General features: G+C 42.5%; 3 protein-coding genes across 6 annotated transcripts; 1 reads left to right on the top strand and 2 right to left on the bottom strand.

Moving 5' to 3' along the window:
* Positions 1-7: 7 nt before the first annotated feature.
* Positions 8-24,435, bottom strand: LOC146361078 (gamma-glutamylaminecyclotransferase-like). Of its 3 annotated transcripts, XM_084922554.1 has the most exons (3): positions 2,562-2,650; positions 1,586-1,735; positions 8-1,368 (listed from the first exon to the last, which is right to left on the bottom strand). In XM_084922554.1, the coding sequence occupies exons 2-3, from the start codon at positions 1,589-1,591 to the stop codon at positions 874-876; spliced, it is 501 nt and encodes a 166-aa protein (XP_084778680.1). In that variant the 5' UTR covers positions 1,592-1,735; positions 2,562-2,650; the 3' UTR covers positions 8-873. The 3 variants fall into 3 exon arrangements, with proteins under 3 accessions (XP_084778680.1, XP_084778681.1, XP_084778682.1); XM_084922555.1 differs by lacking the exons at positions 1,586-1,735; positions 2,562-2,650 and adding an exon at positions 24,355-24,435; XM_084922556.1 differs by lacking the exon at positions 1,586-1,735 and having other exon boundaries at positions 2,562-2,736.
* Positions 10,960-19,219, top strand: LOC146361080 (FERM, ARHGEF and pleckstrin domain-containing protein 1-like). 2 transcript variants are annotated; one of them, XM_084922501.1, is made up of 5 exons: positions 10,960-11,003; positions 11,775-11,882; positions 12,735-12,886; positions 13,952-14,060; positions 18,421-19,219. In XM_084922501.1, exons 1-4 carry the CDS (start codon positions 10,971-10,973, stop codon positions 14,025-14,027), a joined length of 369 nt encoding a protein of 122 aa, XP_084778627.1. In that variant the 5' UTR covers positions 10,960-10,970; the 3' UTR covers positions 14,028-14,060; positions 18,421-19,219. The 2 variants fall into 2 exon arrangements, with proteins under 2 accessions (XP_084778627.1, XP_084778628.1); XM_084922502.1 differs by lacking the exon at positions 18,421-19,219 and having other exon boundaries at positions 13,952-15,265.
* LOC146361079 (gamma-glutamylaminecyclotransferase B-like) lies at positions 21,659-24,435 on the bottom strand. Its single transcript, XM_084922557.1, has 2 exons — positions 24,355-24,435; positions 21,659-23,738 (listed from the first exon to the last, which is right to left on the bottom strand). The coding sequence occupies exon 2, from the start codon at positions 23,712-23,714 to the stop codon at positions 23,247-23,249; it is 468 nt and encodes a 155-aa protein (XP_084778683.1). The 5' UTR covers positions 23,715-23,738; positions 24,355-24,435; the 3' UTR covers positions 21,659-23,246.
* Positions 24,436-25,154: the final 719 nt, after the last annotated feature.

The following is a 25,154-nucleotide window of genomic DNA, read 5'->3' as shown; positions in this document are numbered from 1 at the left end:
ATGAAAATGTCTTTTTTTCCTCTTTTTATTGAGTTTATCCCTTAGAGGGGATGAACACAGCACATGGAAGATCATACAAAAAAATCAGTGTGAATTTTTATTTTCGAGGTAAACAAAGATGTGCAGAATGTAAATATTAAACACATTGTCTGGAGATTAGTATAAAATCAGAGTTCATATCTATGTAATATAAATGCTCTAAGCCTAGAGTGTCAAACTCAGTGAAAATCTCCATTCTGTCAATATAAACACATTTAACTACACATTTCTAGTGCAAATCATTTTTTCTACCGTAGTAAATGAAAAGAAATTTTAAAAATCTGAGATCGTTATCAGTGTGAAAAGCTATAAAAATTTCCAAAGCCCACCCAGTTGGTCAAATTGGAAGCCTTTGCTGGGCTGAATCTAGCACCCGGAGCTTATGTTTGACAGAACTGCTAAGAGCAGGGGTATCAAATGACACAATGCGTTTTGTTTAATGGCATTGACACCACACATTGATCAGCAGCTGGGTCATTTCCTCCCAGACTTTTATGCAATCACTTTTTTATGAAGCACAGGCTGGCCATATATTACTCATAATGCTTCCCAGATGATTTTAAATCATAAAAATAAAACCAAATTTGTAAACAACATCACTAATGTGCAACTTTCAGTGGCACAGTGTACCCTTTTCCTTCTCTACACTATCCTTACTTTGATTGTAAGCCTGCCTATCTGTTATTAAAATTAATTTCTCTTGTGATTTCTTTCAATTCGACACACGACAGGAAACAGCACCCATGTCCAGGTGTTGTTTTCCTGAGAGCTCCTTCACCCATTCTGCTAACACCACGTAGAGGTCCATTTGTCAGTTGCATCAGCATGATGAGATCAGTCCCGCTCTTCTCTATGCCTATATTTGAGCCCGTGATCGCCCTCTGAGTCGTAGTTCTCGTAGCACGGCAGTGAGGGCCATTCTGGCTCGTACGTCGTGGTGGTGTACACAAACACCTCTGTGATGCTCCCCGGTGACAGCATCTCCTCTCCTTCCGTCTTCCCCACCCACTCCTTCACCTCCAGCTGGACCACCGTCCGCTGGTACAACGTTGGGACGCTTTCAAAGTCGTCCAGGAATTTCAGCATCTGGTCATCCACTTTGTAGATCTCCCCGTGCACTCGGTGACCCTGGCCAGGGATGTTGAGCAGGAAAGGGATTTTGTTCTTGGTCGTGATCACTAGCGGGTATTTCTGGATGGTGAACGCCGAACCCAGGTACTCGGCCTTTCCATTGTTGCTGTCGAACATGCGGGAGTTGTTGGGCTGCCCCTTCTTCAGAGTGCCGTAAACGAAGACCCGAGTCATGAGGACAGAGGACCAAAGACGCACCTGCGGTGTAAAGAAGGGAGAAACATCTCTGTGAGCAAATTCCCAGCAGGTATTACTGGCAAAAATATATTTATACAATTTTACTATTACTCTGTATCATATCAGTCACTTGTGCAGAAGTGCAAATTAGATCTAATTTAAAATGATCAGACCTTCAAAATAAAATAAAATCAAACTCAAATCTAGGTAACACTGTTTGGAAATTTGAACTCCTTACACGCATTAATTAGGAAAGCTGTCACGGCCAGCGGATGCAGACCTTGTGGAGAGTGTGTGGTGGACCCAGGCGCGAACACAGGCGAGGAGACGGGAGTGAACTTAAACTGATACACATACGACACGGCGACGACCAAAGGAAGACTGAGGACTTAAATACACACATGAGGCGGAGACAGATGAGAACACAGCTGACTAGCTGATTATGAAACATAATGACAATACAGGGGAGAGTAACACTAACTACAATGAACAAAGAACACCAGACATGACATGAACTTAACATAACCACATAGACATGAAACATGACAGGTAGACGCACGAACCAGGGAGACTGAGTACAGGGGGAGATGACAGAAACAACTAAGAAATAAAGGACTAAACAGCAACCTAGAAATTAACTAGATCAAAAATGAATACAAAAATACATAAAACTCAAACACTGGGTCACACGACCCAGTACCGTGACAGAAAACAATCAGCAGATTAACATTACATGCACAGATTAAACATGACTATAATACAACACTTCCTACAACACCAACTGTCAGACTGCATCTGCACACATTCCTGTCATGCTGTGACTTGTGAACTTGGACCTGTCGTGACTGGATCTCTTTGGATTGGTTATTAATATAAAGTACAGTACGTGCTCAATGATTAACAGGGTGAGAGATAATCGGACAGATACTTTAGTGTTAGAGCTGGGAGAGGTCATTCAATGACAGTATATGAGTGAAAGACGCTGTTTACACCATGTTATGCTTATGGGTAAGTTAACAGTCAGTTACAATTACCAGGCAAGCACATCATCACTGTGTAATGAAAAAGCATAAGCTAGGCTACCTCAGAGCTCCTCAAACCTGCTCGAGCTGTAAGAACAATACCGATACCGGAAGTGCAGCTTTAATACACACGCTGTGAAGTGACACACGTTTTTTCCGTCATAAATCTACCATAAAGAAGCGCAGACCCACCTTGAATAAGCAGTAGCTTTTCTCTAGTGATGTGACGTTCTGTATCGAGGCTTCGAAGCTTGTGTCGAGTAATTGAGGGGGCGTTTCCGCGATGCGCGTATCGAGGCTTGCTTCATTTATGGGAGGAGCTGAAAATGATGACGTCCGAAGCCTCGCTGCCCGGCTGTACCACGTGACTGGTTCATGAAGCGGTTCGAACTTTGCCGCGAGCTATGACAGCGATATAAACCCCTCAGACTTCATTCAAAATGTAGGTGTTTGATGGAGAGTTGCGGTTAGTGAGAGTTTGGAGACAGTTTGGAGGTTTATGAGAGTGAGGAGAGAAAGTCAGGAGAGAATGGAGCCAGCTCAGAAGAGGAGGATGTCCTCCCCTGTGTGGGAACATTTTGATTTTATTCCTCCCAACAAGGTATGTAAATTTCTACAGAAGATGTATTTTCATAATACTGATGGTGCAATACAATTTATGTTCAGCGGCTTTACTTTTGTACAAGGTGAAGTGTTTGCTATGTGCCAGGGAGCTGGGATATAACAACAACACCTCATCCATGCTTAGGCACTACAGAGCTTTGCATGAGAATAAGGGGAGCACCGATTGTGGAGCAAGACCAGGTGAGCCATCAAATGTCATGATAATATAGCATGCCGTAATGTTACTAAATGATATAACAATATTATACAACTGTAATAAGTTACCTGTGTGATATTTATATTTGTGCTTTGTCTTTATTGTCTTTCCTCAGGAGAACAATCTCAAATAGATGAAGACCTGGTTAGCATGGTGATTGAGGACTCCTAGCCATTTAGCATTGTGGAGGACAAAGGATTTAAAAGATTTGTTAAATCATTAAATCCTAGCTATGTTCTCCCCACTAAAAGGTCATAAAAGCAGTGAAAATTTAGTTTTTACAGAATAAAATGTGAACAGGCAGGACTGAGGCCTCAGTGTGTAGCTGTCCATACCTCAACGTTACAAAAGCACAACTGCTGTCCACACCCCAACCACACCTCACCTCACAGTAAATGATCATTTCCATTTTAAGCATTTCCAAATAATCATTTTCCATACTGCCAGTATAAATATACACAGTATACTGCCATCAGTCAAAGGAGCTTGCAAAGAAAAGCGTCTGGACTTCTTTAAGTTACTTGAAGACGTTTCACCTCTCATCCGAGAAGCTTCTTCAGTTCTAAGGTCAAATGGTGGAGAGTCCCAGATATAAACCTAGTGGGAGTATCCCCCCACAGAGGGACAAAAGGACCCCCTGATGATCCTCTAATCGCCTGAGCCAAGGTGTGAAAGCGGGTGTGGGTCCCAATCAGCCAGAGTTTCGGGTGTGTTCATTGTGAAACCTGGCCCCACCTTATCATGCGAATTCCTGAGGTCAGATGGCCCAGGATGTGAGTGGGCGTTAAGGCGTCTGGGAAGGGATCTCAAAACTGGATTATAGATGGCAGACAGTTGGTGTCGTAAACCCCCGCCTCTGTTCAAAGATGGTCGCTCACAGTGGACATAGATGGCTTCTTTCACTCCTCTTTCAAACCATCTGTCCTCTCTGTCCAAAATGTGAACATTGGCATCCTCGAAAGAGTGTCCTTTATCCTTAAGATGCAGATGGACTGCTGAGTCTTGTCCTGTGGAGGTGGCTCTTCTGTGTTGTGCCATGCGCTTGTGAAGTGGCTGTTTGGTCTCTCCAATGTAGAGGTCTGGGCATTTCTCGCTGCACTGTACAGCATACACCACATTGTTAAGTCTGTGTTTTGGCGTTTTGTCTTTCGGGTGAACCAGTTTTTGAACCAGTTTTTGAACGCCAAAACACAGACTTAACAATGTGGTGTATGCTGTACAGTGCAGCGAGAAATGCCCAGACCTCTACATTGGAGAGACCAAACAGCCACTTCACAAGCGCATGGCACAACACAGAAGAGCCACCTCCACAGGACAAGACTCAGCAGTCCATCTGCATCTTAAGGATAAAGGACACTCTTTCGAGGATGCCAATGTTCACATTTTGGACAGAGAGGACAGATGGTTTGAAAGAGGAGTGAAAGAAGCCATCTATGTCCACTGTGAGCGACCATCTTTGAACAGAGGCGGGGGTTTACGACACCAACTCTCTGCCATCTATAATCCAGTTTTGAGATCCCTTCCCAGACGCCTTAACGCCCACTCACATCCTGGGCCATCTGACCTCAGGAATTCGCATGATAAGGTGGGGCCAGGTTTCACAATGAACACACCCGAAACTCTGGCTGATTGGGACCCACACCCGCTTTCACACCTTGGCTCAGGCGATTAGAGGATCATCAGGGGGTCCTTTTGTCCCTCTGTGGGGGGATACTCCCACTAGGTTTATATCTGGGACTCTCCACCATTTGACCTTAGAACTGAAGAAGCTTCTCGGATGAGAGGTGAAACGTCTTCAAGTAACTTAAAGAAGTCCAGACGCTTTTCTTTGCAAGCTCCTTTGACTACGATGACCTGGATGACTGAGAACCTTCACAGATATACTGCCATCACTACAATATACATGTTTTACACACTCCTTTTGTTGTTGACATTTACAGGTTGTGTGCAAAAGGCCACACTCTTCAAATTCATGCCAAATAATATTTTTACGTCCAGTAGGTGTCCTACTAGAACAAATGAAGCTTCAAGAAGCTTTGCACTGGGGTGAACCAAATGGATGAAAAGCTTCAGTGCTTCATGAAGCTTCATCTGCCCATCACTACTTTTCTCCTGGAAAGAGCCGTCACTACTGTCTCTGGATGGCGCATGCGTGGAAGCAATCCAAATAAAGGCGGAAACAACAGAGGGCGCAAAAGTGACAAAGAAAACAAGGGCATCGTGGGAAAGGACCTAGAAAAAGGGTTTTTAATACTATACTGAAGTCAAAATTAAGCAAAAAACAAACAAAGAAATAAACAATTAAACATTAAATACATCATTAAATATCAATATTTTTCACTAACTATGTGGGAAATAAGATTATTAATGAAAAATTAATTATATATATTAATTAATTAACTTTGTCATTAATTGCCCTCCTGTAATTAATATTCAGATCAGCTGCCCTAGCCGGGCAGCTGATATAGGTTTCAGCCCGTGCACGTCTGCTGGCATTACAACACCACCGTGTCCATGGTGGACTTCAGCATAGCTGTGGAGGTACCACTACTGTGTTTGTGCGCGTCTTTCTTCTCCTGCCACATTCCCCATTTTTCCTTACTACCTTTGACATTGGAGTCCAACTACTTGTATCCCACTTGTTTACCACTGTGTTTTCTTCTTCTTTGCTCAAAGAACGATTGCCCCAAATCAGAAATCAGAAAGAAATTAATAAATGACTTTTGTAATAAAGAAGATAAATACATATGTAAAAATCTGTGTAAGTAATTTGCAGGATGTTTATTCTGCTTATGACAAAGCAGAATAAAAGTTTATCCCCTGGAGGGGACAGACTCAGCACAGATCATACAAAAGAAATCAGGAATTAATTTTTATTTCAGAGGTAATCAAAGACAAGTGGACTGTAACAGTTAAACACATCAGAGTTCATATCTGTGTGATATAAATGCTCTAAGACAGGGGTGTCAAACTCATTTTACATCATGAGCAACATACAATCAGCTTTGATCTTAAGTGGGACCAGTAAAACTCGCCTTTCTGTCAGTGTAAACTCGTTTAACTGCACATTTACGGTGCAAGTCCATTTTATATTGTAGTAAATGAAAAGAATTAAAAGGAATCTGAGATCTTTCTCAGTGTGAAAAGCTTTAAAAGTTTCCAAAGCCCACCTGTCGGGCTGAATCTGGCCCCTGGGTCTCTTCTAAGCCTTTCTTAACCTAGATGCCATTAAATAAGACTTTCTTTGAGACCACACACTCATCAGAAAACTCTTTGGTGAGGTCATAAATCAAGTAAGCAGCTGGGTCATTTCCTCACAGACTTCTATGCAATCACATTTTTACGAAGCACAGGCTGGCCATACAAAAGAATGCAGGTTGAAGGCACTTACACATTAGCTTCACCTGGAAGTTAACAGTAGTAAACTTTAAAAGGTCAGTGTTATGAAGCTGATCTGACAGTACATCTTCATTTTTCTGAGAAAGGTTTGCAGAGCATTCTTCTAGGTGCACAGTATCAGGCTGGAGTGATTTTCTCAGGGACATGGAGGCTTGTCTGTTTCTAAAACAAAGCTTTTACCCTGTAAGAGGAAGCTAGCTGCTGACAAATGGGTGCACGTGGTTCAGAGAACGTTGGCCCTACAACTTATTATTTACTATACATGTGCAATTACTGAACTGCAGATCAACTTTTCTATTAATATTTTCACATTAGTGAAAAACTAGATGACCCTTATGAGGAAAACATCGAGGGAACGGTTTACCCTGCCCGGGATAGGGTTACCTATCCCGGGCCCTGCCCTGGAGCCAGGCCCGAGGACGGTGCATCTGGTGGCCGGGCCTTAGTCCATGGGGCCCAGCCGGGCACAGCCCGAAAAGGGGACATGGGCCCATCCTCCTGCAGGCCCACCACCCGCAGGAGGTGCCGTAGGGGTCAGGTGCATTGTGTGCCGGGCGGCGGCCTGGAGCGGAGGCCCTGGCGGACTGATCCCCGGCTACCAAGACAGGCAATTGGGACATGGAATGTCACCTCTCTGGTGGGAAAGGAGCCTGAGTTAGTGCGTGAGGTTGAGAGGTACTGGCTAGATATAGTCGGGCTCACCTCTACGCATGGCTTGGGCTCTGGAACCAGTCTCCTGGAGAGGGGCTGGACTCTGTCTCAGTCTGGAGTTGCCCCTGGTGAAAGGCGGCGGGCTAGGGTGGGTATTCTAATATCCACTCGGCTTGCTGCCTGTACGTTGGGGTTCCTCCCGGTGGATGAGAGGGTTTGTTCTCTGTACCTTAGGGCAGCATTCCCCAACCCCCGGGCCTCGGACCGGTACCGGTCCGTGAGTCGTTTGGTACCGGGCCGCGAGAGTTGAGGCTCAGGTGTGAAATGTATGGTTTTCAGGGTTTTTATCGGTTTTCAGCGTTATTTTGTTATCGTTTTTATCGTTAACTCGGTTTTCCTGGGTCTTTTCACGTGTGTTATGAATAAATCTTCTTTTTTTCGGTACCGGTACTAGTTTTATTTTGTTGTATTTATCCGCGACACCTTAAAGGCCGGTCCGTGAAAATATTGTCGGGCATAAACCGGTCCGTGGCGCCAAAAAGGTTGGGGACCGCTGCCTTAGGGAACAAACCTTCTCATCCCAGGAGCGCTGGTGGAGCGCTGCTGACTTCAACTGAGAAAATTGTCGAGCGGTGGAAGGAATACTTCGAGGACCTCCTTAATTCCACTGACACGTCTTCCGAGGAGGAAGCAGAATCTGAGAATGAGGGGGATGACCCGTCAATTTCCGGGGGCGAGGTCACTGAGGCAGTTAAACAACTCCTTGGTGGCCGAGCGCCTGGTGTGGATGAGGTCCGCCCGAGTTCCTGAAGGCTCTGGACGTTGTAGGGCTGTCCTGGTTGACACGCCTCTACAATGTTGCGTGGAGATCAGGGGCAGTACCCCTGAACTGGCAGACCGGAGTGGTGGTCCCCATTTTTAAGAAGGGGGACCGGAGGGTGTGTTCCAACTACAGGTGGATCACACTCCTCAGCCTCCCTGGGAAAGTCTATGCCAGGGTGCTGGAAAGGAGAGTTCGTCCGCTAGTCAAACCTCAGATACAGGAGGAACAATGCGGTTTTTGTCCTGGCCATGGAACACTGGACCAGCTCTTTATCCTCTCAAGGATACTTGAGTGCGCATGGGAGTTTGCCCAACCAGTCTACATGTGTTTTGTGGACTTGGAGAAGGCATTCAGTCGTGTCCCTTGGGGTGTGCTATGGGAGTATGGGGTGTCTGGCCCATTGCTACGGGCCATTCGATCCCTATACAACTGTTGCAAGAGCTTGGTTCGCATTGCCGGCAATAAATTGGACTCGTTCCTGGTGGGTGATGGGCTCCACCAGGGCTGTTCATAATTTTTATGGACGTGATTTCTAGGCGCAGCCAAGTGGCAGAGGGCTTTCACTTAGGCGGCCTCAGAATCTCATCTCTGCTTTTCGCGGATGATGTGGTTCTGTTGGCTTCATCGGGTGATGGCCTCCAGCTCGCAGTGGAACGGTTCGCAGCCGAGTGTGAAGCAGCGGGAATGAGGATCAGCACCTCCAAATCTGAGGCCATGGTTCTCAGCCAGAAAAGGGTGGAGTGCCCACTCCGGGTCGGGGATGAGTTCCTGCCGGAAGTGGAGGAGTTCAAGTATCTCGGGGTCTTGTTCGCGAGTGATGGGAGAAGGGAGCTGGAGATCGACAGACAGATTGGTGCTGCGGCTGCAGTGATGCGGACGCTGCACCGGTCCGTCGTGGTGAAGAGAGACCTAAGCGTAAAAGCGAAGCTCTCAATTTACTGGTCGATCTACGTCCTTACCCTCACCTATGGCCACAAGCTCTGGGTAGTGACTGAAAGAACGAGATCGCGGATACAAGCGGCGGAAATGACCTTCCTCCGAAGGGTGGCTGGCCTCTCCCTTAGAGATAGGGTGAGAAGTTCAGCCATCCGGGAGGGGCTCAGAGTAGAGCCGCTGCTCCTCCACATCGAAAGGAGCCAGCTGAGGTGGTTCGGGCATCTGTTCGGGCTAGAGGAGGTGGCTAGGGAGAGGGAGGTCTGGGCTTCTCTGCTTAGGCTGTTGCCCCCGCGACCCGGCCCCGGATAAAGCGGATGAAGATGGATGGATGCATGGATAGATGGCCAGTACCCATGTTTACAGTGCAGCAATTCACAACATGTCAAAGGATTTGCATATACAACTACAGTACGTGCTGTATCTTTGCATTATTAAAAGTGCATGTGTTTAGCAGTTAAACCGGTAGTGTCATAGCAGACATTCAATTCAATTCAATTCAATTCAATTCAATTTTATTTATATAGCGCCAAATCACAACAAAAGTCGCCTCAAGGCGCTTCATAGATACAGAGAAAAACCCAACAATCATATGACCCCCTATGAGCAAGCACTTTGGCGACAGTGGGAAGGAAAAACTCCCTTTTAACAGGAAGAAACCTCCGGCAGAACCAGGCTCAGGGAGGGGCGGCCATCTGCTGCGACCGGTTGGGGTGAGAGAAGGAAGACAGGATAAAAGACATGCTGTGGAAGAGAGACAGAGGTTAATAACAGATATGATTCAATGCAGAGAGGTCTATTAATACATAGTGAGTGAGAAAGGTGACTGGAAAGGAAAAACTCAATGCATCTTGGGAATCCCCCGGCAGCCTACGTCTATTGCAGCATAACTAAGGGAGGATTCAGGGTCATCCAACCAAAATATTCAGTATTAAAGATATAATTCATGTTTCAGCAATATGACAAAATAAAAGCTTTCCAGTTTGATCATAATGCTTCCCAGATGATTATAAATCATAAAAATAAAACCAAATTTGTAAACAACATTACTAATATGCAACTTTCAGTGGCACAGTGTGTCCTTTTCCTTCTCTACACTATCCTTACTTTGATTGTAAGCCTGCCTATCTGCTATTAAAATTAATTTCTCTTGTGATTTCTTTCAATTTGACACACGACAGGAAACAGCACCCATGTCCAGGTGTTGTTTTCCTGAGAGCTTCTTCACCCGTTCTGCTAACACCACGTAGAGGTCAATTTTGTCAGTTGTGTCAGCACGGTGATTGAGTCCCTTTATAACTCTTTTTAGCTATTCTTTATAATTATACTTGGTGACAGCTTCTCCTCTCCTTCCGTCTTCCCCACCCACTCTTTCACCTCCAGCTGGACCACCGTCCGCTGGTACCACGTTGGGACGCGTTCAAAGTCGTCCAGGAATTTCAGCATCTGGTCATCCACTTTGTAGATCTCCCCGTGCACTCGGTGACTCTTTTTTCCGCTTGGCTCTCAGTGATAAAACTACCACAAAGAAGCACAGACCCACCTTGAATAAGCAGTAAGTAGCTCTTCTGCTGTAAAAATGAACCACCGTAACAGTTTGAGGACGTGCCAAGGACGGTGCATGCGTGGAAGTGCTTCAAATAAAGGCGGAAACAACAGAGGCCGCTAAAGTGCGCTAAAGAAAAAAATTGCATTGTGGGAAAGGACCCAGAAAAAAGGGTTTTATACTATACTGAAATCTAAAATTAAGCAAACAAACAAATAAACCATTAAACATTGAATACATCATTAAACATTTAATGAAATGTGTCATTAATTACCTTAGAAATAAGTCATTTAGTATTGGCAAAATTCACAAACTTTGTCATTAATTAGTTCTGCTGTAGCCTGGCAACCTGCAACCTGCGTCTTCCCTCAGCTGGGCAGCTGATATAGGTTTCAGTCCATGCACATCTGATGGCATGGCAACACCAGCATGTCCATGGTGGACTTTAGCATAGCTGTGGAGGTACCATTGCTGTGTTTGTGTTCGTCTTTCTTCTCCTGCCACATTCCCCATTTTTCCTTCCCACCTCTGACTTTGGAGTCCAACTGCTTGTTTGTGTCCCACTTGTTTACCGCTGTTCTGTCTTCTTCTTCTTTGTGCTCAAAGAACCATTGCCCCGATGTCCTTTGTGTCTTTTCTTTCTGCTCATATCTGTTTTTGTCTTTCTCCATCGGCGTTCATCTGTATCTCTATTTCTGCATCTGTGTGCACTAACATTGGTAGAGGCCATCAGTAGTGCGGCCAGTGAGTTGATGAGGCCCCTCAGCAGACTTCAGGGGCCCGCATCTCTTGCTTTGCTGGTTTGCTGGTACAGAAAACACAGCCTGTCTTTTAGCGACACCTGCTGGATTGGAGAGGTACTGCAACAGCTGCAAACGTGTTTAGCTATACAAATCAGAAATAAATTAATAAATGACTCTTATAATAAATAAGATAAATACATATATCTAAATCAATGTAAGTAGTTTGCAGGATGTTTAGTCTGCTTATGACAAATGAGTAAAACAATTTTGTCCTAAAATTCGCAAATATTTATGCATTTTTTGCACTACTGATGCTCACGCTAAATTTCAACATGAGTATATTACATTGACAGGACCTGATGGCTTTCACTTTCCCATAATCTCCTCCGTTTTAACATCCAGTTAGACTAACACTGTGTTGCATCGAGTCATCATTGAATGTTTTATCCATTTGCTTTTTGCTCTCTCCTTTCTTCTGTCGCCCTCGCAGAACCAGCTCTCAGGTAACCTGCTAAGGAAGTTTAAGAACAGCAATGGCTGGCAGAAACTCTGGGTGGTTTTCACCAACTTCAGTCTGTTTTTCTACAAGTCACACCAGGTAAGACGAGAAGGAAAACACTGGCAGTTACAGCGCAAATACACAGATATGGTTTGACTTGATAATTAAAAGTGGGAAGCTGATAGTGTCTTTAAAATTTATTGAATTCAGTGTTGGGATGGTTACTTTTAAAATGTATTCCACTACAGATTACAGAATACAGGCCCAAAGTGTATTTTGTAACGTATTCCGTTACGTTACTCAATGAGAGTAACGTATTCTGAATACTTTGGATTGCTTAATATATTATCATACTTTTTACAACTACATGAATGTACTATTGCTGTGTGATTTATTACTTTTACTGAAGGTTACTCGCCATACCAAAACCAACTAGATGTTTAAATCTTAATATAAAATGAGTAACAGTAGGGTGGACAATAGGTAAGGCTACACTTTTTGCAGTGATCTCGTATAGAAAACTATTCCGCGCATATATATAATTTTTTAAAATATTTCTTCACGTCATTATGCGGGCCGCAAGTAGAGGTGATATGGGCTGCAAGATTGAGACCCAGGCATTAGAAGCCTCATAATGTGTGTTTTGGTGGAAACCAAAAATAGAGAGGTGACAGAAACAGGAAAATACCACCGTGTAATCCATTCATTTCAACAAAGTAACTGTATTCTGAATACTACCTTTTTAAACAGTAACTGTAATGGAATACAGTTACTCATATTTTGTATTTTACATACGTAATGGCGGTACATGTATTCCGTTACTCCCCAACACTGATTGAATTAGACTGAATTTGTGCAGTCGCAGCCACAGAATGTAGTTTCGGTTACTCTGATCAGTTCAATAGTAGAGGTTGTATTAACAGATGTTTCCCTCTTCCGACTCATGTGCAGGATGACTACCCTCTGGCGAGCCTCCCTCTGCTGGGCTGCTCTGTCACCGTCCCATCGGAGTCAGAAAACATCCACAAGGACTACGTCTTCAAACTCCACTTCAAGTCTCACGTCTGCTACTTCAGATCAGAGAGCGAGTACACCTTTGAGAGGTGGGTGTACAGTAATAGAGGCAAATGCAGAAATGCAATTAGTTACAACATGCTTCAACTTAAACCATCCTTTTATTTTTTTAATCCGACTCTCTGAAGCTACATCCATCTTTTACGACGTTTGATAAATTCCTTAAATCTTTTTAATGTCCAGAACGACTCCACAGCTTGATGCTGACTTTTTAAATTGTCACCGTTTTTACAGTAAAATAGAAAATAAAGCAAAATATGCCTTAGGACGTGTCTAAGCTGTGAGTGGCAACTCATATGGGTATGCAGTGGTCTCAGACGTCATCTAAAGCCTGGAAAATTGAAATCAAAATTAAATCTTTTTTTTTAGGAATATTTGGAAATGCATTTACTATATGTGTTCAGAGCGCAGTACCTTGTGATCACCCTAGTACCTTGGTGCTAGCGTGATACACTGAATATCATGTTATAAATATAAAGCTCATCTTCTCTTCTTTCTGAAACATTTAGATTTTCTCTCTAGCACAGATGGTAAGAGAGTGACACTCATTTAAAGAGCACTTGTAAATAAAGGCTTAAAATTTAATCTGACGCTTGAACAGCTGAAAGGCATTTCTACATGCTATGTGTGGGTCCAATAGACAGGTTTAGAAAAAACAATTACAAACTACAGGAAAGAGACTGCTTATAGTCTGGGCACTCTTCTGAAATTCAGATAAATTGTTTCATTTTAAATGCAAAAGTCAATTTCTGTCTAGTTCAATTTACCAAGTTGTATTGCATTATATATTTAAATTATTTTAACAGAACTTTTTGTGAGTAAACCCAACTACGGAAAGCATTAAGTATTTTAAAAAGTGAATATTAACAGTAACACTATTCAAACAGTCTCCTTAGCCCTGTAACCAACTTGCAACCTTCCCAGGGTGCACCCCACCTCTCGCCCTATGATAGCTGGGATATGCTTCTGCCCCTCCTATGGCCCTAAATTAGATAAGGTGGAGTAAACGGACTATTCAAACAGAACTTCTGTGATGTTTGATATATTTCAATCAATGTTTGAATCTACTGATATAAATCCTTTTTTCCCACCAGGTGGATGGAGGTGATCCGGAGCGCAACCTGCTCTACTAGCCGATCACTGCTGAGCACCAGGAAAGACCTTTACTGATGATTCCTCCACTTGGTGTTCGCTCACTCTGCGGTAGAGTATCACTTCCTGTTCCTGCTCAAACACAGTGGTGTTTTTGAGTAGCTTATCTGCATAGCAATTTCATTAAAAACGTTTAAATACATTCTTGTTTCATAGTATAACCTTCACGTGCTTCATCCGAAGCACACTTTCTGTGTACTCACTACCTAATTTATAGCCAAAGTATTCACTCACTGTCTCTGTACTGTTTAGCTAGCTTAGCTTAGCTCGTAGCCGACTCGTTAGCACCATGGCTACTTCACCTGTCCCTCCTGCATTTTCCTGCTCATTGTGTCAGATGTTTAGCTACTCCTCTACCTCCTTTAGCAGTTATGATACCTGTAACAAATGTAGCATATTTGCAGCTCTGGAAGCCAGGATTACTGAATTAGAGACTCGGCTTCGCACCCTTCATTCACCCGTAGCTAGCCAGGCCCCTGTAGCTGGTGCAGCCGAAGAAAGCGTAGGCCGCGCTAGCTGTTCCCCGGCAGACCTCAAGCAGCTGGGGAAAGAGGGCGGCTGGGTTACGGTGAGGAGGAAGCATAGTATTAAACAGAAGCCCCAGGTACACCACCAACCTGTTCATGTGTCTAACCGTTTTTCCCTACTCGACGACACACCCGCCGGAGGTCAAACTCTGGTAATTGGTGATTCTGTTCTCAGACACGTGAAGCTAGAGACACCAGCAACCATAGTCAATTGTCTTCCAGGGGCCAGAGCAGGTGACATTGAAGTACATTTAAAACTGCTGGCTAAGGGTAAACGTAAATTCAATAAAATCATAATTCACGTTGGCAGTAATGACACCCGGTTAGGCCAATCGGAGGTCACTAAAATCAATATTGAATCGATATGTAACTTTGCCAAAACAATGTCGGACTCTGTAGTTTTCTCTGGTCCCCTCCCCAATCAGACCAGGAGTGACATGTTTAGCCACATGTTCTCCTTAAATTGCTGGCTGTCTGAGTGGTGTCCCAGAAACGATGTGGGCTTCATAGATAATTGGCAAACCTTCTGGAGGAAACCTGGTCTTGTTAGGAGAGACAGCATCCATCCGACTTTGGATGGAGCAGCTCTCATTTCTAGAAATATGGACAAATTTATTCAGCCCCCCAAAATATGACTATCCAGAGTTGGGAGCAGGAAGCAGAGTTGCAGTCTAAGGCTAAGGCTCTACACGCCTCTCTGCAGCTTCCCTCCTGCTACCCCCCCCCCCCCCCCCCTGCTACCCCCCCCCCCCCCCAAAAAAAACAAACAAACATCTCCACAGAGATGTTTGACTTAAACATAAACAATTACAAAGAAAGAACACTACAGTATCCACATCTGAACCAAAGAGTAAAACAGTTAAATGTGGATTATTAAATATTAGGTCTCTCTCCTCCAAGTCTCTGTTAGTACATGACTTAATAATTGATCAACAAATCGATTTACTCTGCCTTACAGAAACCTGGTTGCAACCGCATGATTATGTTAGTTTAAATGAATCAGCACCCCCGAGTCATTCTAACTACCAGAAATCTCGAAGCACAGGCCGAGGGGGCGGTGTGGCAGCAATTTTTCACACCAGCCTATTAATTAACAAAAGATCAAGACAGACTTTTAATTCATTTGAAAGCCTGATGCTTAACCTTGTCCACCCCAGCTGTAAAACTCAGAAACCAGTCTTACTTGCTATCATATATCGTCCACCTGGGCCTTACACAGAGTTTCTGTCTGATTTCTCAGACTTTTTATCTGATTTAGTGCTCAGCTCAGATAAACTTATTATTGTGGGTGATTTTAACATCCATGTAGATGCTAAAAATGACAGCCTCAACATGGCATTTAATCTGTTATTAGACTCAATTGGCTTCTCTCAAAATGTAAAAGAACCCACCCACCACTTTAATCACACTCTAGATCTTGTTTTAACATATGGCGTAGAAACTGAACATTTAACAGTGTTTCCTGAAAACCCTCTCCTGTCTGATCATTTCCTGATAACATTTACGTTTACAATAATTGATTACACAGCAGTGGAGAGTAGACTTTATAACAGTAGATGTCTTTCTGAAAGCGCTGTAACTAAGTTTAAGAATATGATCCACCCGCTGTTATCATCTTCAATGCTCATAGAGCAGAGCAGCTATCTGAACGCTACCCCAACAGAGGTCAATTATCTTGTTAATAATTTTACCTCCTCACTACGTATGACTCTGGATACTGTAACTCCTGTGAAAACTAAGGTCTCAAATCAGAAGTACCTGACTCCGTGGTATAATTCTCAAACACGTAGCCTAAAGCAGATGACTCGTAAGCTGGAGAGGAAATGGCTTGTCACAAACTTAGAGGATCATCATTTAGCCTGGAGAAATAGTTTGCTGATTTATAAGAAAGCCCTCCGCAAAGCCAGAACATGTTACTATTCGTCACTGATTGAAAAAAACAAGAACAACTCCAGGTTTCTCTTCAGCACTGTAGCCAGGCTGACAAAAAGTCAGAGCTCTTTTGAGCCAACCATCCCTTTAACGTTAACTAGTAATGACTTCGTGAACTTCTTCACAAATAAAATTTTTATCATTAGAGAAAAAATTACCAATAATCATCCCACAGATGTAATATTATCTACAGCTACTCTTAGTACCATTGATGTTAAGTTAGACTCTTTTTCTCCAATTGATATTTCTGAGTTAACTTCAATAATTACTTCCTCCAAACCTCCGTGTCTTTTAGACCCCATTCCTACAAAACTGCTCAAAGAAGTCCTGCCATTAATTAATTCTTCGATCTTAAATATGATCAACCTATCTCTAATAATCGGCTATGTACCACAGGCCTTCAAGGTGGCTGTAGTTAAACCTTTACTCAAAAAGCCATCTCTAGACCCAGCAGTCTTCGCTAATTATAGGCCAAACTCCAACCTTCCTTTCATATCAAAAATCCTTGAAAGAGTAGTTGTCAAACAGCTAACAGATCATCTGCAGAGGAATGGTTTATTTGAAGAGTTTCAGTCAGGTTTCAGAGCTCATCACAGCACAGAAACAGCTTTAGTGAAGGTTACAAATGATCTTCTTATGGCCTCTGACAGTGGACTCATCTCTGTGCTTGTCCTGCTAGACCTCAGTGCAGCGTTCGATACTGTCGACCATAATATCCTATTAGAGCGATTAGAACATGCTGTAGGTATTACAGGTACTGCGCTGCAGTGGTTTGTATCATATCTATCTAATAGACTCCAATTTGTACATGTAAATGGAGAGTCCTCTTCACACACTAAGGTCAATTATGGTGTTCCACAGGGTTCGGTGCTAGGACCAATTCTGTTTACATTATACATGCTTCCCCTAGGCAGCATCATTAGAAGACATAGCATAAATTTTCACTGCTATGCAGATGACACGCAGCTCTATCTATCCATGAAGCCAGGTAACACACACCAATTAGTTAAACTGCAGGAATGTCTTAAAGAAATAAAGACCTGGACGGCCGCTAACTTTCTGCTTCTTAATTCAGATAAAACTGAGGTTATTGTACTCGGCCCTGAAAATCTTAGAAATATGGTATCTAACCAGATTCTTACTCTGGATGGCATTACCTTGGCCTCCAGTAACACTGTGAGGAACCTTGGAGTCATTTTTGACCAGGACATGTCCTTCAACGCGCATATTAAACAAATATGTAAGACTGCTTTCTTCCATTTGCGCAACATCTCTAAAGTTAGAAATATCCTGTCTCTTAGTGATGCTGAAAAACTAGTTCATGCATTTATTACTTCCAGGCTGGACTACTGTAATTCATTATTATCAGGATGTCCAAAAAGCTTGCTGAAAAGCCTTCATTTAATCCAAAATGCTGCAGCAAGAGTCCTGACATGGACTAGAAAGAGAGAGCATATTTCTCCTGTTTTGGCTTCCCTTCATTGGCTTCCTGTTAAATCCAGAATTGAATTCAAAATCCTGCTCCTCACATACAAGGTCTTAAATAATCAGGCCCCATCTTATCTTAATGACCTTGTAGTACCATATCACCCTATTAGAGCACTTCGCTCTCGCACTGCAGGCCTACTTGTTGTATTTAAAAGTAGAATGGGAGGGAGAGCCTTCAGTTTTCAGGCCCCTCTTCTTTGGAACCAGCTTCCAGTTTGGATTCGGGAGACAGACACTATCTCTACTTTCAAGATTAGGCTTAAAACCTTCCTTTTTGCTAAAGCATATAGTTAGGGCTGGACCAGGTAACCCTGAATCCTCCCTTAGTTATGCTGCAATGGGCTGCCGGGGATTCCCATGATGCATTGAGTTTTTCCTTTCCAGTCACCTTTCTCACTCAGTATGTGTTAATAGACCTCTCTGCATTGAATCATATCTGTTATTAATCTCTCTCTCTTCCACAGCATGTCTTTCATCCTGTTTTCCTTCTCTCACCCCAACCGGTCGCAGCAGATGGCCGCCCCTCCCTGAGCCTGGTTCTGCCGGAGGTTCCTTCCTGGTTAAAGGGAGTTTTTCCTTCCCACTGTCGCCAAAGTGCTTGCTCATAGGGGGTCATATGATTGTTGGGTTTTTCTCTGTACCTATGAAGCGCCTTGAGGCGACTTTTGTTGTGATTTGGCGCTATACAAATAAATTTGAATTGATTCCTCCACCTCCACCTCATATTCTCTTGAGTGAAGATCTCGACTGCACAAACACCAGGAAAGACTCTTCCAGCTGCACAAGCGGACACTAATTATTACCTCTGAATCCTTACACAGACTCCACTCAGAGGTCTTCTCTCTTCACCCTATTATTACACACTTTCCACACCATTAGTGTTTGATTAGCAAAAACTGTCTGCAGTCATCCACAATGTAATTCTATGTGTAATTTTTCCATTTGTCCTTGTCAACCTGGAGCGCCACATTGTGTTATTTTTTTCTTCCACCAAAGCGAGAGAAAAGGCGTACCCGAGCGTGGGCGAAGGGTCTGAATCCCTTTGGCCTCACTTTCTCCGAGCACTCCTCTGGTTCACTGATATTTGGCCGGTGCTTTATAATATTTTATATTTCTGAAATGGATGAAAAGTGTCTTAAGATTGGAAATAAACTTTATGTAGAAAGCTGTGTGCATGTGGACTAGAGATGGTACGATACCACCTTTTCATGTCCGATACTGATATCATAAATTTGGATATCTGCCGATACCGATATGAATCCGATATAGTGTATTTTTTAATCAATAAAATTTTTTTTTTAAGTGTCTTGCTGCTTTTTGTATAAGTTCATACTCAAGTAAAAAAAAAACCACTAAAGCTATTCTGTTATACCTGTATGCAAAAAATGCACTGCACCCAAAATATTTCATAGTTCAGCAATACTGATCAATCTAATAAACTTAAACCTACTCCATCCTCCCTATTCTGGTATTTTAAAGAGTAAGCAACCTAACTAATAGGGTTCTAAAACTCCCAGCAGAAAAAAAAAAAAAAAGGGAACCACCCACCCTCCACCTCATGATGCTTAATTGACGTAATCAACTTTAATTTGATGCAGTGTGAAAAAAAATGCACAGAAATAAATTATTTTTCAAGAATAATTAAATAGATTCAACATCTTTCTTCAAAAGAATTGCAGACTGCACAGATCGTACCTTCCCAAAGGAAAAACTAGTATAGCTTACTAGGGTATATTAGACTTAATAGTTACTATATACAGTAATGGACTTCTATACATTTTACATCAGATTAAAACTTTGGGTGTAAGATTCGGATAATTTTTTATTAAAAGCTAGACATTTTAAATGAGAATAAGAAAGAAAAGTATGTCTTTGTGCCACCTTTTCCCTGTTAATACCCTATCGGCAGAGAAGAGGCAGTCGCTCCATATATCGGTTGTAAAGCTTAACACGGGAATGCTTTACAAACAGTGGCGGTCCTAGCCTGTTTGGCGCCCTGGGCGAACACTCCCTCTGGCGCCCCCCCCCCCCAGACACACACAAAACATATTAAGGATTGTACATTAACATAAAACTGTTGTACACACACACACACACATATGAAGAGAGAGAGAGTATGCATTGTATGCAAACGGCTACCAAACAGCCATCCTAATTCGTCATACAATGAGAACAAGACAAATCAACAATTGACAATGACTAATTAATATTAAAATCTGTAACATAATGTATTGTTTGGAGTTTAGTCTGTTACTGTTACTATTTTTACCATTTCTTCTTGGAGCAACTGTAACCCACATCATTTCCTTAGGGATTAATAAAGTATTCTGATTCTGATTGTTTCAGGATGACCTGCCATTATCCAATGACACATCTGCTTACCTGTATCTTTTGCTCGTTTCTCCTACTCTTCTTTTCTCATTTTTCTAAACTGAGGGCCTGATGGCTTTGAACTTTTCTTGTCCATCTTCCACTGGTTTTAATTTTGCACTCCAGTATGAACACCCATCCCCCAACCCAAGGATCAACACAACATAACCTAACAGACCTACGCCTTAGTTCACAGATTCACTTTGTCTAGGGTGCATTTCTGAGATTTCACACAACCCAGGATTCAAATCATGAATACATAGTGGGCTTGGATTTACAACATTATAAATGAAATGTGCTCTATTTGGAAGCAGCAGGGGCCCCCTCCCCTTTCTACGGGTTGTGTGTAAGACTTTGAATCATCAAACTGTAAATTTTAAATTGTTATTGATCCCTTTACCCCTGGTCCTAAAGTGTATATTTATTTTCTTACTCTTCTTATATATATTGTTTGTTTACTTAGCCTTGTTGTCTCGTCTCTCTATATACTGGACTGTATGTAGTGGAGATGACAATAAAGTTTACTTTGACTTCGGCAGCAAGCAGGCGCACCGAGGGCTCTCGCGCTCACTTTTCGTGTATAGAATTTCGAAAAAACATCGGTGCAAATTATAAGTCTGTATTATAATGTCTGGTGTTTTCGTGTTTGTTGGTTTGTTTTTATTTTGTTTTATTGCGAGTTGGTTATTAGATGCTGCTCCAGCAGGTCAGAGAATTCCCCGCCGCCCCGCCCTCTGGTCTCTGCGCCGCAAGCAGCAGGCGCACCTCGCAAACGAAGGGCGCCTTTACTCCCAGCAAATGGGCGATAGAAAACCGATCAGTGTCTATGCCATTCCCAATATGCGCTGGCTGACGTCGGGGCAGCACGAGTACGAGCATTTTTTTTTTTTTGCCATGCCTGTGATGCCGCCCCGGGCAACCGCCCGTGTCGCCCGTATCTAAAACCGCTACTGTTTACAAACATTCAGAGATGAACTTACACACTTGCTTTACTTCTTTCTGGGATAACTTCCTCCTGTAGCTCAGGTGGTAGAGCGGGTCATCTACTGATCGGAAAGTTGGTGGTTCGATTCCTGGCTTCCCCTAGTCTGCATGCCAAATATCCTTGGGCAATACTAACCCCAAATTGCTCTCCGATGCATCCATCGGAGTGTGAATGTTAGCTATAAAGCACTTAGAAAAATGTGCTTGGGTGAAAGTCGTGTAAAGCGCTTTGAGTGCTCAGATGAGTAGAAAAGCGGTATATAAGAACCAGTCCATTTACTATTTTAAAATAGATTGTGTTCATATGGAACAAAATGAAACTTATACAAAAATTTATTTTTTTCTCTTTTTATTGAGTTTATCCCTTAGAGGGGATGAACACAGCACATGGAAGATCATACAAAAAAAATCAGGGTGAATTTTTATTTTTGAGGTAAACAAAGATGTGCTGAAGTAAATATTAAACACATTGTCTGCAGATTAGTATAAAATCAGAGTTCATATCTGTGTAATATAAATGCTCTAAGCCTAGAGTGTCAAACTCAGTGAAAATCTCCTTTCTGTCAGTATAAACACATTTAACTACACATTTATAGTGCAAATCATTTTTTCTACCGTAGTAAATGAAAAGAAATTTTAAAAAGGAACAGGAAAGGAATCTGAGCTCTTTCTCATTGTGGAAAGCTTTACAACTTTCCAAAGCCCACATGCCGGGCTGAATCTGGCCCCTGGGCCTTGTGTTTGACAACCATCTTTTAAGCCTTTCTTAACCTAGATGCCATTAAATAAGACTTTCTTTGAGACCACACACTCATCAAAAAACTCTTTGGTGAGGTCATAAATCAAGTAAGCAGCTGGGTCATTTCCTCACAGACTTCTATGCAATCACATTTTTATGAAGCACAGGCTGGCCATTCAAAAGAATGCAGGTTGAAGGCACTTACACATTAGCTTCACCTGGAAGTTAACGGTAGTAAACTGTACAAAGTCAGTGTTAATAAGCTGATCTGACAGTATATCTTCATTTTTCTGAGAAAGGTTTGGAGTATATTCTTCTAGGTGCACAGCATCAGGCTGGAGTGATTTTCTCAGGGACATGGAGGTTTGTCAGTTTCTAAAACAAAGCTTTTACCCTGTAAGAGGAAGCTAGCTGCTGACAAATGGGTGCACGTGGTTCAGAGAACGTTGCCCATACAGCTTATATTTAGTATACATGTGCAATTACTGAACTGCAGATCAGCTTTTCTATTAATATTTTCACATTAGTGAAAAACTAGATGACCCTTATGAGGAAAACATCGAGGGAATGGTTTACCCTGCCCGGGATAGGGTTACCTATCCCGGGCCCTGCCCTGGAGCCAGGCCCGAGGACGGTGCATCTGGTGGCCGGGCCTTAGTCCATGGGGCCAACTAGATGGCCAGTACCTGTGTTTACAGTGCAGCAAATCACAACATGTGAAAGGATGTGCATATACGACTACAGTAAGTGCTGTATCTTTGCATTATTAAAAGTGCATGTGTTTAGCATTTAAACCGGTAGTGTCATAGCAGACATCCAACCAAAATATTTAGCGTTAGAGATACAATTCATGTTACAGCAATACGCCAAAATAAAAGCTTTCCAGTTTGATCATAATGCTTCCCAGATGATTATAAATCATAAAAATAAAACCAAATTTGTAAACAACATCACTAATATGCAACTTTCAGTGGCACAGTGTGCCCTTTTCCTTCTCTACACTATCCTTACTTTGATTGTAAGCCTGCCTATCTGCTATTAAAATTAATTTCTCTTGTGATTTCTTTCAATTCGACACACGACAGGAAACAGCACCCATGTCCAGGTGTTGTTTTCCTGAGAGCTTCTATACCTGTTCTGCTAACACCACGTAGAGGTCCATTTGTCAGTTGTGTCAGCACGGTGAGATCAGTCCCTTTATAGCTTTTCTTCCTTATTATATTTGAGCCCGTGAGCTCCCTCTGAGTCGTAGTTCTCGTAGCACGGCAGCGAGGGCCATTCTGGCTCGTACGCCGTGGAGATGTACACAAACACCTCTGTGATGCTCCCCGGTGACAGCATCTCCTCTCCTTCCGTCTTCCCCACCCACTCCTTCACCTCCAGCTGGACCACCGTCCGCTGGTACAACGTTGGGACGCTTTCAAAGTCGTCCAGGAATTTCAGCATCTGGTCATCCACTTTGTAGATCTCCCCGTGCACTCGGTGACCCTGGCCAGGGATGTTGAGCAGGAAAGGGATGTTGTACTCAGTGGTGATCACTAACGGGTATTTCTGGGTGGTGAACGCCAAGCCAAGGTACTCGGCCTTTCCATTGTTGCTGTCGAACATGTGGTAGTTGTTGGGCTGCCCCTTCTTCAGAGTGCCGTAAACGAAGACCTGAGTCATGAGGACAGAGGACCAAAGACGCACCTGCGGTGTAAAGAGGGAGAAACACCTCTGTGAGCAAATTCCCAGCAGGTATTACTGTCAAAAATATTTATACAGTTTTAACTATTACTCTGTATTATATCAGTCACTTGTGCAGAGGTGTATATTTGATCTAATTTAAAATGATCAGACCTTCAAAATAAAAGAAAATCAAACTCCAATCTAGGTAACACTGTTTGGGAGTTTGTACTCCTTACACACATTAATTAGGAACACAGTCAGCAGATTAACATTACATGCACAGATTACACATGACTATATCAATACACTTCCTACAACAGCAACTGTCAGACTGGATCTGCACACATTCCTGTCATGCTGTGACTGTGAGCTGGGAGAGGTCATTCAGTGAAAAACGCTGTTTACATGTTATGCTTATGGGTAAGTTAAACATCAGTTACAATTACCAAGCAACCACGTCATCACTGTGTAATGATAAAGCATAAGTTAGGCTACCTTAGAGTTCCTCAAACCCCCTCGAGCTGTCAAAAAAAATACCGATACCGGAAGTGCAGTTTTAAAACACACGCTGTGAAGTGACACACGTTTTTCCTGCTTATCTCTGTCATAAAACCACCATGAAGAAGCACAAACCCACCTTGAATAAGCAGCAAGTAGCTCTTCTACTATAAAAATCTCCGTGCCACCGTGACAGTTTGAGGAAGAACTCTGGATTGGGCACGCTTCTTCTTCTTCTTCTTCTTCTTCTTCTTTCTGTGTAACGGCGGTTGGCAACCAACTTAAAGGAGCGTTACCGCCTCTTACTGTTCTGGAGTATGTGTCAGACAGCGAGCTTACATTGCGCACGCGTGGAAGCAATCCAAATAAAAGCAGAACAACAACAGAGGGCGCTAAAGTGCCAAAGGAAAAAAAAAAACTTTTTTATTTTTTAATTGTTAATTAAACAAATGTACAACAAATACATTTAATACATATTTAAAGACAAATAATGAAAATAAAATAGACATAAGTAATTAAAGACATTGACATTTATGAATGCCTTTTTCTTACCATTTTTTGCACAAAGATTGATTTGTTTCTAACTTCTACGTAATGATAGTTCCACAGGGGAGTATTGTGTGCGCTATAATTATGTTTGTATATTAATTTCCAGCATAATAAAACTTGTAAATAAAAGATTAATTTCGCCTAGATCTGAAAATATTTTGTTTGGAAAATAAAACCGTAGGCTATTTTGATTTCTTAAAAATGACCTGAGCCAGTTTATTTTTAGGGTGCCATTTAAACTGTCAAATTCAATAGCTTGCAATCCTCCATCTTCACATTGTTTGACTCAATTACCTTGCCTAATATAGAGGGGTTTTTTTTGCTTCCATATAAAATCAAAGTTTAGCTGGTTAATAGATTTGATTGCTGATTTAGGTACACCTAATGTAT

Source organism: Perissodus microlepis, chromosome 23, assembly GCF_051167445.1.
Source record: "Perissodus microlepis isolate ML-2025 ecotype Zambia chromosome 23, ASM5116744v1, whole genome shotgun sequence".
Lineage (NCBI taxonomy): Eukaryota > Metazoa > Chordata > Actinopteri > Cichliformes > Cichlidae > Perissodus > Perissodus microlepis.
Note: the sequence above shows the minus strand (reverse complement) of the source record. Positions and strands in the feature narration are given on the sequence as shown.

Coding starts and splice junctions, on each gene's coding strand:
- LOC146361079 (XM_084922557.1), bottom strand. CDS start 23,714: ATGACTCAGGTCTTCGTTTACGGCACTCTGAAGAAGGGGCAGCCCAAC.
- LOC146361080 (XM_084922501.1), top strand. CDS start 10,971: ATGTCCATGGTGGACTTTAGCATAGCTGTGGAG. Junction 11,883..12,734: donor TTTTCTACAAGTCACACCAG/GTAAGACGAGAA, acceptor ACTCATGTGCAG/GATGACTACCCTCTGGCGAG. Junction 12,887..13,951: donor AGCGAGTACACCTTTGAGAG/GTGGGTGTACAG, acceptor TTTTCCCACCAG/GTGGATGGAGGTGATCCGGA.